At 37.4% G+C, this 12,395-nt stretch overlaps 2 protein-coding genes across 2 annotated transcripts in view; both read right to left on the bottom strand.

Moving 5' to 3' along the window:
* Positions 1-12,395, bottom strand: part of LOC112457380 (zwei Ig domain protein zig-8) — a 330,320-nt gene that overhangs the window by 85,611 nt on the left and 232,314 nt on the right. The window lies entirely within an intron of this gene.
* Positions 3,924-6,716, bottom strand: LOC112457376. Its single transcript, XM_025020389.1, has 4 exons — positions 6,671-6,716; positions 6,429-6,568; positions 5,624-5,716; positions 3,924-5,161 (listed from the first exon to the last, which is right to left on the bottom strand). Coding segments are annotated over exons 3-4 (1,113 nt in total). The 5' UTR covers positions 5,625-5,716; positions 6,429-6,568; positions 6,671-6,716; the 3' UTR covers positions 3,924-4,049.

The raw sequence follows: 12,395 nt of genomic DNA, 5'->3' as shown, positions 1-12,395 counted from the left end.
GGATTCCGTTTACGAGTGTAGCGGCGCAAAGTCATTTGCCAAGATTCGACGCGCGCCATTGTCCGATTCGAAATTCCGGGCATTATCCCGCGGGCCACTGTCGGAATTTCACGGTATCGTCGTCGAATTTCCGACGTGCACGCCCAGTCTTCCACCGGCGTAACTAATTCGAGGAAGAATTCTATCGAGCTGTGCCAATGCTTTCTAAGGAGACCCCGGGAGTGTCGATTGTCTTGCGGCACAATGGCGTCCAGAAGTTTCACCGATTGTCCGTTCTCGGTTTGTTCCGTTTGGCCGGTACCTCGTCATTCGCGTGCTTCCGCGTGTGAAAGAATCGAAATAATTAAAGAAAAAGGCATCGAAACGGGACTATATAAAAAATCTATACTGACGTAGTCACACGTACTCATATCTATCTGATTACAATGTAGTATACAATATATAATATAGATATTGATAATTAAATATTATATATTTTATCGACATAAATATTGATATGCGGTATTTTACTAATAAACTCTTTCTCGCGTAAATACATTTCATGCGTTTTAATAAAAAATCGTTTTAGCCAGCTGTGGCTGTTATTTGCGCTCGCGTGCAATATACATGTGTTGTGCACTGCGAATGCAGTACTTATTAACGTTAATAAGTAATACTGCGACAAATATTTAACGTAGCGACAATCCATGTGAAAATGAGCATAAATAACTATTAGAAGGTTATCTATGTTATACATGTGATTTTACGCACTCGACCGAAATTTCGAGATACATCCGCTATTGAAACGACAGCTACGCGTATCTTTTTTTCCCCTCGCATTCTATATTCAGCGATGCATTTTCCTCTTTCAGCTTTGTAAAATCCGCAATTTTTATTCCCACGAAAAGTACGCTTGGAAAATAGTCGTTCTCACAAAATAAAGAATCCAACGTGTTTTCTCGCGTCCCTCGCGAAAGAGAAACGTTATTTGGATAAAAATGAAAAAATACAAATAGGGTGCACAGGGAAACGCGCGTGGGAGCAAAGCAATATACTGTTTTTGCTGACCGACCGCAAAACTTTCTTTCTCTATTTACATTACAACGATAACTTTTGAAGTTGTCTCAGCGCGGCAGTGATTTCCCGTTAGTTCTAACGGTGAATCAAGTACTCTTTTACATTGTAGTTTTATATTGTAGTTACATAAGATAACAATCTCTAAAAAAAAATAATTATTTATTATGCATAATGTTGGACTATATAATTTTTATAAATATATTTATATGTGTTAATTATAATTAAAATGCATGAGAATAAACTCAAAGTTTATAGCTATAACACCGCACACTAATGTCGCTTTTGCTTTAAATTTCATAATCTACTAAATCCTCGATTAAATCTGAATAATTGAAGCTGTCGGTAGTTTTTATTGAATTAACGCAAATGTAGTAACAAAAATCGCACCCTTTTTTCGTTTTACGGCAGATAAAGCGTAGGATTCTCGTCGCCTTGTCGTATTTTCCTTGCAATTGGCCAGTTTCGCATAGTCGATACGAGGCAGGGATCGGCGCGCGATTTGTCGCGGAAGCAACGGGCCGCGAAAAGTCCATTTCGCTCCAAAAGCGGCGTTTAAGAGCGAAATGTCGCACGAAATGGCGGTCGGGGTCGGAAATCGAAGCTTGATTGTCGTAGCCGGACAATATGCCCGGTAGAAGCATCCTCAAGAGAAATAGTGAAATGGCTGCTGTTCTCGCTTGCATGACGCGGTTTAGACATAACGCCTTCAGATCGCTGCTAATGCTCTTAGCTAGTGCGACCGGCAATTTCACAAAGTTTGATAAAAGCTCTTTAATGCAAATAATAAAACGTACGTCGTTAAATAATATAATAAACCAATCACCATAAAGTCATAGTAAACATTTTTTATTTAGATGCGTCTATATCAGGTTAACGTATATATAAAAGTTTTTAGTTATCTCGATATCTTTTTTAATTAATCATACATATATATTTTTGCTTATCAAAATGTTATTTAATTTAATAAATAACTAGAAGTTATAGGAGTTTAAATGATCCTAGCATCTTTAAAGCCTACATTCGTTTATGTTTTTCGTTAGAAGAATGTGATACTTGTTTAAATAACAATTTTATTAATGATAAGCTGATCAATTTTTTATTTTTGTCAGATTAATTTTTTATGTTAACTAGACACTACAGACGCGCGCTACGCGCGCGCTATTTATCTTTAACATTTCACTATTAACCCTATTATACACAACTGTCAAAATATACAATGACAGCTGCAAATGAAGTAAGCGCAGCAAGAAAACCAATCGGCATCGCGGAAAAGCGGCAACAATAAACTTCACATCTCCTTTTTAGAAAAGGATTTTTTATGTTAATAAAAACATAACACAATAAATTACTTTATCAACTAATATGCTTATATTTGTGTGCTTACATTTGCCGTGTCTGACTAATATTGTGTTTTACTACTGACAATACGACAATTATTGCGCGATTATTTCTTATAATCACGCTTCTCGATTATAATCACGGCTCTTATAAAAGAATATTCTCATTTTCTCGTTTAGCAAATTTGAATATTAATCAATGCTATCACCCAAAGCGTGTGCAACATCGTAAAATTAGTTATTAAAAATTCACCAGTCTCTCTCTCTTGGAAGATATCGCGAGCCTTTCGTCGCTTTCTTATTAAGACGGCAACTCAGTCGTTAATAATCCTTTCCTCGTGGTTATCGCCGAAGCGTGACAATGCAAGTCGTTTTGGAACTTGGGCTCGCTCAGCGAAACGAGTTTGAGAAAATAACAGCGAATTAACGTCCTTTGACGCGGTTTCGGTAGACGGTCTAGGAAGAGAGGAGTTATACAGGCGCGGCGTAGTCCGCAATCAGGAAAAAGTTCGCCGCGAAAGTTTTCGACGTGGGAAGTTATCTAGCTACAAGATATTACAGTCATGCAGTCGGTATTGCCCGAGCTTTACGAAGGATATTTTTTCCTCGCCGAGCGTCGTGCATTTTTCACGCGGGAGCGTTGGAGAAATCGCGATCTTCAAAGTGCTTCAAAACTTGGTCACGGGTGACGGGTATAAAGTACGCTCATTAATAAGTGACATTGATCCTTCTGAGGTCGGAAAATGAATGAGCGGCAAGGTTCTATCACGTTCTTCAGTGTGATGGCAATGCAGCTACATAACACTGGAGCTACGCTCTCGCTAATGCGCCCGTCACTGTAATTGTATTTTATAAATCTCGCACGATATTAATGTTTCCGAAACATCATACTTTTTTAAATATCCATTGTATTGATAAAAAAAAAGGTTTTAACTTTTATTAAATGTTTCATTAAATATATAGTTTTAAAAACGTAAAAAAAATAAACTAGAGTAATATATTTAAATATTAATCGTTTTTTCTTAATAAAGCGTTTAATGTAAAATGATAGGTACTGATTTATTTTCTCATTTGACATAAACATTTATAGAATACATAAATATCTTATTCCAATTTTCATCGTCCATAAAATAAAAACACCATGAAATAGTTTAGATAAAAGTATCACGTATTAAAAATATTACTACTTGTTATGGTTCTATTTTACTTATTTTTTTCTTTTTTAAATATTTATCTAAGTAAAAGGCTCGTTAATTAAAATGCACAGTGAAATTTAATCTATTATAATGCATTTGATACTAAAATTGTCCAAATAATGTCATTAATATATCATACCTTCATGGCATTTCAAATTTCCTGAAAATCTTGTCTATATGTAAAAGATCATGCTTGGTAAAAAGTGTAAAAGATAATATTCTTACTATAAATTTGGAGACATAATATCTCTTTCGCGAAAATCATCCTATCATCATTTATTACTTTCCATCAAACTTATGCAAAAATAAATAATCGCTCTGGCTGATTGCTCTGACATTTTCTGTTATTTTTATTATTCATACTTATGAGATTGTCCTATAAATTTCGAGCAACTGATATATCTCGCAATTAGTTGATATTTTATCGTACAATAAGACGTTAATAAGTTTCTGCATTTATTTAATCTTTTGGCCCTTCAATACTAAGCATTTCATAATCATTTTCTTCTCGACGCTGACAAAAGGAACGCGGCTCAAGACGCGGGTCAATATTAAGGAAACGGAGATTGGCGGTAGTTACTTTATCAACCATCTCGGATTTCAGCGTTTTCTTTACTTCAGCATCTATGATATGTCTAGCGGTACGAGTCTGCAAATCCATTAAAATATCCTTTACGCTATCAAGGCTTATGCTATTGTTGGCAACTTCGGTGGCAATAACTGCATAGAAAAGATCTGGGTATTTCTTATAATTGAGGCGATCTGTTCCTTCGAGCCTGTAAATTTTCAAATATGGGAAACGATCTCCATATCTTATGCGTAACTCGTCCATAGCTTCTCTGAGATCCGCAGCTTGTTGTGCGATATCCGGGACGAAGATGGCTTTATTTACATTTATATTTTGTGAAGACACGAAGGCATCCATCTTTAGTATCATCTCCATACCGAAATATTGAATCTCTATTTTTACTTTAGCCATCGCAGTTTTCACAAGCATAGGAGATCCTTCCGGAAGGTCCAGGGCGGCAACAAGGAGGTTTCTGGAGAGTGCAGGTCTCGATTCAATCCAAATCTGCCAAATCTCTAATGTGTTAATAAAGGTCATGACTCGTAGTACTCGGCCCAGAAAAACTACATCCGATGTAAAGATGTTTTCTATTTCGGTTGTGCTACAAACATCTTGCCATCTATTGATGAGATATTCACGAAAATCATGATATTCATCATTCCAAAGTAGTGACGATCTGACGATCCTTTTGACGATAGTCATCAGTCCTGCCATGCCAAGAAAGACTAAGATCTGATCAGAGTGAATCATATTAGTAGCCATTTCTACTGCTTTTGCTAGCTCAGGTGTCATGTGCACCTGGCGCACGGGCATCTCCGTTGGTCGTGTTCCTAGTGTCCAACAAATGGCCGTCATTATCATCTCTTCAGGGGTAATTTTAGAGTCAGAACAGAGTATAACGTGCGGAGGTTCGATGTATGAGATTCTCTTTGTGGGCAAGCGGATCTCGCGCTGAATCGGCGCAAACTTCATAGTGAGGTTGGAAGATTTCAGATGATCGGACACTTAAAAAATGTAAAGACACGAAAAGTATAGAGATCTCCCTAATTAAACTATTAATCGATAAGGATTAATTGTTCGCTTTTGAGAATCGTAATAAACAATGCGTTAATATAATGAATTTCATTTTAGCTTCATGTGAGAATGCGAGTGCACAATAAGCTATTACGCTTAATCTAGGATTAAATATTAATACTGGTCTCCTTTAGCTTACATTTTAAAGTAATATACATCTATTTATTAGTTTCACAGATCCATTACTCTTTAAATTAAAATAAAACAATTTAACTCATATACGGAGTTCAAATATAAATTACATTGATATATTAGTACATAAACATATTCAAATTGTAATACGCGTGCATAATTAAAAATAATGAATCTTTCAATAAATAATATTGCGTGTATAAAATAATTATTTGCGATTATTTAATTCGTACGTGATAATAAAATAATAAATAAATTACTTATTTCGTGATGTCTCTGTGGTTGCGTCGTCCGATTCTTCTAATATTTCCTCCTTCTCCTTTTCTCAGGCTCCTTTGTTGTGGCAAACAGTACTTGCAAAATAAATTTTTTTTTTAATTACGATTGCACGTGCATTAATCATTGGAATATAACAATCGCACTTTGAACGATACTTTCAATTAACAGCACGCGATTATTTATTATTAGTGAATTGATATATTGATATCTCGCACCGCTTTCGATCATTTAAGCCACTTAAATCGACAATTCAGATGTATTATTCCTAGTGAACTATACATATACTAAATAACTAAATAAACAGAGAGAGAGACAGAGTCGCAAAGCAACCATTCTGTCTTTTTCTTCCCGTGGCCCGGGCGCTAGCATGGGAGTTCACATTCCAGTATAGTATATAGTTCACTGATTATTTCACATATTTTCCAATTAGAAAACAGTGGACAGATGAATAAATTGAGTAAAATATATGCCACAAGATGCAACGTTATGGTTCGTCTACAATAGCCGCAAGAGTATGCAGTAAGACGAAGTTATTAACTAATGGAATTTTTACAATTCAAGAATAATGTGTCGACTGTGCCGACTGTGGTTGGTCAATATAGCTCACTGGTTATGTCTTACTGCATACTCCTGCTGCCATTGTAGACGACGCTTTAAAGTCGTAACCTCGATGTGCTCATGATGAGGTTATCACGATAATCGTGGAAATCAGTTAATCGCGCAGGTTAATAGCATTTGAAATCGTACGATACTTGTCGCGATTGCGTTTCGAGAAATAATACTCACAGAGCTATATACCTGCCCGCTCGAGTCACAGTGAGCGAGTGATAGGGCGTCGATGTCGACCGAGTGCGCGCAACAGTACGCAGAAAAAACAAATATGCAACGGCCGCGGCCGTGTGATGTAGCACCGATTTCTTGATTCACTACAAAATATACAGTCCAACATACAGTAAAATAAATGTGGAACACTCCTAAAAATTGATTGCGATAACTCGGCTATCTGTGCACATTGAAATAAAATATACCTAATTTTTAGTCAAGGGGCATGATACCTTTTCCGGCAATCCTCTGTCATCAACTGACTGTACTAGTGTGGTCTGTGACTCGCACTACTAGCGCGCCGCGCAGTCGGCTTCGCAGACGCTTCGCTCTCTCGAAGACATAACACGATCGAACAAAAGACCGGCGTATCTTCTCTTCACTCTTGCAACCGCCGATTAATCGCCGCTCGCGATATACATGTTTATCGGTTTCCCACCCACACACATACCACACACGTACATACATGCACGCATACATTCAGCTCCTACATTACTTTCATGCTGGAATTTCTAATGAATTATATTATCGACGAGATTGATTTATATTTAAAAGATGGAATTAATTTCGTCAAGATTTAATTAAAAAGTTTAATGTTAAAAAAAGGATTTATTAATTCATTACTTCCTTTTTTACCGTTGTTATTTGTTGCTCAGAATTTTCATGTTGATTATGTTGTTAAATTCTATTGAAACGCATTTCAGATGAATGCACATTAAGGGACACAAAATCCTTTTGATTAGAGAGAAGACATTCGCGTTTCACGTTTACTATGGCGTATAGTTCACTTGAAATTCCCGCATATAAAGATATTATCTCGCAGCACGAGCGTTCTTGCCATCAGATATAGAAGTTCACCGAGTGGTGTTCCACTTTGCACGCGAGCGTTCTACTTTGCATATCAACTTCGGCGCGCAGGGATGAAGAGTTAAACCGACTCGTTCGCGGAGGAGTGAGCATTTCCGCATAAATGTCGAAAGGTCTCGCGAATTTATTCTCGCACGTTAGCCCCCCGGGGAAAATACCAACGCTTAATTCCATGGTAAAGCGAAAAAAAGAGGAGCTGCAACGCGAGAAATAATCCAGCGAAATTATTCTTTAACTTGCCATATCGGTCTGAGACGATTCATCAACTTTTATCTATTTGTCCTTTCATTTTTATTATCACTGAATATACCCTGCAAATCTCGATGTCCTTGGTTAATAGCATTACGAATGTTTTTGTGCCTTTCGTGCGAATATAAAAGAACAAATAAATGAATCGATGAATTGGAGATTACGATTCGCGACGATTACTTCGGCGTTTACGATTCTTTTTTACGAGAAAAGCGCGCGCAAGATTGTGATTAAGGTATTGATTGAGTTAAAGTGTACTAAATATAATCGCGAGGAAGCGCGTGAAGTAGTAGGACGAGCAGTCAGGAAAATGGGATTTGCGATACTTGTTGAGCGAGCCTCGCGTCGCGTTGGTTGATTTTAACCGTTTCACAAACCACCCGCATCGATGGATCATTATTCGACGTTGATTTCTTCTCGTGCCGCGTGTGCGGGTTTATTTGATTTCGCTGATTGCCATCCGGTGATTCCGCGCCGCGCCCGCGCCGGCCGTAACATCACTGCTCCCCATATCGGCGAACAATCTATAATGATTCGCGCGCTATCTTGTTTTTCACGTGTATGCCGGTGTAACGAGCACGCCTACGTTAAAAAAGATTTGCTCCAGTTATGAATATATATGTGGAGCGCATAGATGCACTCAATATTATTAATGACGACGGTAATAATGTTACTACTGACCATGTACATGAATATCAGTTATTCAGAAGCAAATTAACATATGTTGTTAATCAGAGGCTTTCCAATTATCGTGTAAAGTGTAAACGATTACAAATCAACGAGTATTTTTCGCGACAGAAATAATAAACTAAACGTTAATTAAGAGATAGCTTGTTATTTTCGCTATAAATCAAAACTTTTTAATTTAATTGAAATTCCTGCTATTTACCTTGGAATTGTCGGAAAAATATTATACGTTGTGGAAGGTGAGAAATAAACGCAAATGCCGAAAGAGTTTCGCTGTTTTCATCGAGAATGTCCAGTCCATGCATGGCAAATTCCCTTCCTCTTTCCACTTCTCTCCCTTCAAACGAAATATAAATATTTGCAAACGAGACTTCGCCCGGCATCAAACATTCGCCACATCGGAAATTTTTACGTCAGCGTTGCGACATTTATTCGCATCTCCCTCCTCTTTTTCTCCCTCGTACAAAATCGGTTTTCATTTTTTTTTAATGAAAAAAATCGCTTATTTTAATTTCGCTATATTTCTCCCCCGGAAAACCACGTGATAAATTTAAAGAGCAATTTAAAGTGCATTTAAAAATATGCGAATAAGTAATATTATATCTCGAGAATCGGTTACGGTTCGGATATGTATCGATGCTATATGGACGATCGTAAGTAATAATTCTTGCGGTATATGTAATGTGTAAATGTGTGTGTGTGCGCGCGCGCGTGTGTGTGTGCAAGCAATATCTCGATCGGTGGAATTTTATGTGGGTCAAGAATGTAGCTAGCGCGTAAAATCCACGGCGAATGGAAGTTATAAGTCGATCGCGACGTAATTTCATATATGATAGTTACGACGACTGTGCGGCGGAGAAACAATGAGAAGGAAATGATTTAAGAGATCAGATACGACGATACGACAGAAGTACGTTGAAATGGAAGCCCGTTGCTTGACCGAAATTGTTCCGCTTGATTTTCAGATTTTTCCTATTATAAAAACAATAATTGAGAATTTTTCATTATTACATCAAGTTTTTGAAGCATCATCGATGTACTTGCGCATTGCCTTGTCAGAGCCCCTGTTTTCAAAGCGGTGCGACAATTTATTTTCAAGGAGAAAGATATTGCTTTTTAGACGCGAAGAGAGAGAGAGAGAGAGAGAGAGAGAGAGAGAGAGAGATACTCAAGAGAAAAAATTAAATTTCAAATATAACATTGTAAAAGAGGTAAAAAGAATATATATATATATAAATTCCTTTTACTTTCTTCGCACGTTTAACTTTCTGTGAGTAATTATTTTAAAAAATAACATGTAATTATTTTTCACACGTAAAGAAGGTGCAAAATGAAACTTTTTAATGAAAGAATAATACTCGCTATTTTTCTTTGTATAAATAGTAGAAATAATTGTTTATTCGCTTAACTGTGTTAAAGATCGCGACACATAAAATTTAATGCACTTTCCTACCTACTACGAAAAGGAAATCCAATGTCGTCTTCGCCATGCGACATTTTAGGGCGCATTCCAATTTACCTTTCGCCATCCCGTAACTTTCTCTGGGTGACTGTTATACCACATTTATCGACATACCCTAGTATAGTTCATCCCTCGGTTGATTCCTAGCGCTTTCACATCGGCGACTTTCATCGGGAATGACAGTAACCCGGATGACCTGCGTCTCTGATACTGCGGTTAGAGGATATCTCCCTCCCTCTCTCTCTCTCTCTCTCTCGTCGTACGCCTTCTCTGTTAGTCCGATATTGTAGGAAACGCAAAGAAAACACCATCTATCCTGCCGGGATCCTCGCAGAATGCCGAGCAAGCGCGCTGGCGCGTAAAGTCGATCGGTTCGCCCGGCGAGAAAATAACTCGATATTTCGACGTTGCATGCGCACCGCGATGCAGTTCAAAAACAGTGTCAGAAATGGATTCGTCCAACTTATTTAACTCAACTCGGTAATGGAGGATGATAGTTGAGGTGAATGGGAAATCGATACAATTTTACCGTGGCTACAAATAATGATGAGTCAGGATTCTATCGACCGCAGTCTCGGATTTCTAGAGTGAATAATGGCATACATTCATAAGGATGTTTAACAATAGACGCATTTGGTGATTAAGGCAATATTCCTGATTGAAAACAACGATTTTTCAAATAAACTAAAATTTAGCAATCTCGCAATTTCTAAAGTTCTGGAATAACTTAGTAATTTTATTGGAAAGTTTTATGCTTTAACTCGAAACTCTGTTCAAATATATACGCGAAAAAACTTCGAGTTAATTAAAAAATAAAATTTTATTATGCATTCGTATCTTTTAAAGAGCAATTCATCAAAATCTTTCTTCTTTTCTTTAATCAATTACAACTCAAAGCTATTTATCATCTTTGATATTTTTTATTTAAAAAATGTCACTTCAGTTTTCAACAAATAAAAAAATCGCCGTAACATTACATGCATGGTAAATCTTTACAGAAATAATCTAAAATAAAGTTATCTAATTTTAATTGAGGAATTGCATCAATTAAAAAATTAACTGCAATGACGACATACTTAGCGAAAAAATTGAAATGATAACTTCATTATGTGACAAACAACGAGATGATATTATCGTCTCATATGCCGAGTGTGTAGCGTAAGAGTGAAAAATAGCTGTGGTTAGAAAAAGAGCAGAGATGCACGTCTACACCCGGCTCTCGTTACGCGCGAAAGAGGGGGGGGGGGGGGTTATAAATTGCATTAATGAAGGGACTATTAATTAACGGCCGGGACAATTAATATTAAAGCGGAGACGCGCCGCTGACGAGGCCTCTTCGTTTCCGTCCCTTGACAGGGGAAACCGACGCGACGCGACGGCACGAAGCGCGCTGACACACTCCCTGTCATGCACGCATGCGTCACACAGCTGAAAGCACCATGCCAGACACGGAGAAGAGAGAGAGTTGTATCTTTTAATATAAAAATTTACAACGCTCACACAAGTGAATATACATGTACCGGGTCCTTCGACTTCTTCGTGCCCGCGCGAACTCTTTTTTTGACGCTCTCAGCTTTTATCACGCTCGGGTTTTCTAGCCAGGGATTCAATTACGGCTTTTGTGAAAGTTGCCCGCGAGCTCCTTTTTGGACACGTTGACACGAGCTACGAGCTATTTACATTTTCGGATTTCCATATGAAATACTTTTGGTCTTTATTCGATAACGTGATATACATATAACTCACATGCTAAAATATGATAAAATTTCAAAGTAGTCTCTTTCCGTATTTATAATATGACTCGTCTATTTTATCGCAAATAAATCACTGTTTCGTGGCAAGAAGTCGGCACTATCTGATCATGTTTTTTTAGCCAGCAAGCATATACGTCTAATTTAATGCAAATCTTTTTTTATATGCGCATAAATGAGCGTTAAATGTTTACAAGTAAAAATTCCATTTTGCGTGAAACAAATATGTATTATTATATCATAGTTTTAGACCTTGTTACGTGCTTGTTACGTCAAAATAAAACGCAAGAGGGAGTTTGCGAGTCGCGTCCACGTAGAGCGACGATTTCTATATTCGGCGCAGTTAATTTCTTTCGTCGATCAAACTCGAAGGTCGAGGCTAAGAGGTCGGTTGAATATATTAGATACGACGCGCATAATCCTGCAATTTTAATATCTTCAGCCGAAGCGAGCTTGATGAAAGTAGAGCGTAAATACGGGCGCCGTTATTTAATTTAGAGCGCACCCCTCGTCGTCGCCGGCACTCCCGCGGCCTGATTAATTAAGTACGAAGAAATTACAGAACACCGAGAAATATGTCCTCTCCGCAACTTCGTGACGCTTTTCATAATTTACCGCCCGCATGATTTCTTCTTGCACGCGCTTTGTTATCCCCACGGTGCACCCGTTGCAACTCTCTGGCGGACGATATCGTGCGAAGAACAATTTAATAGATTTAAATAGACTAATGACATTGTTAATGGACTGCACTTCCAATTTGTTGCCTAATTTTGATAATTTGTATTAACATTGTTGTATAGTTTTAGACTTTTTGTAAACGAAAGACAAGAGATATTTTGCTTTGTGTAACTTGTAACTTAGTTGAATATTTCCTAATTCCTATAATATTTGTTAAGGATTATAATATAAAATATA

Source organism: Temnothorax curvispinosus, unplaced genomic scaffold (assembly GCF_003070985.1).
Source record: "Temnothorax curvispinosus isolate PA1 unplaced genomic scaffold, ASM307098v1 QBEX01007734.1, whole genome shotgun sequence".
Classification (NCBI taxonomy): domain Eukaryota; kingdom Metazoa; phylum Arthropoda; class Insecta; order Hymenoptera; family Formicidae; genus Temnothorax; species Temnothorax curvispinosus.
The sequence above is the reverse complement of the archived record's forward strand: the minus strand, read 5'-3'. Positions and strand labels throughout refer to the sequence as shown.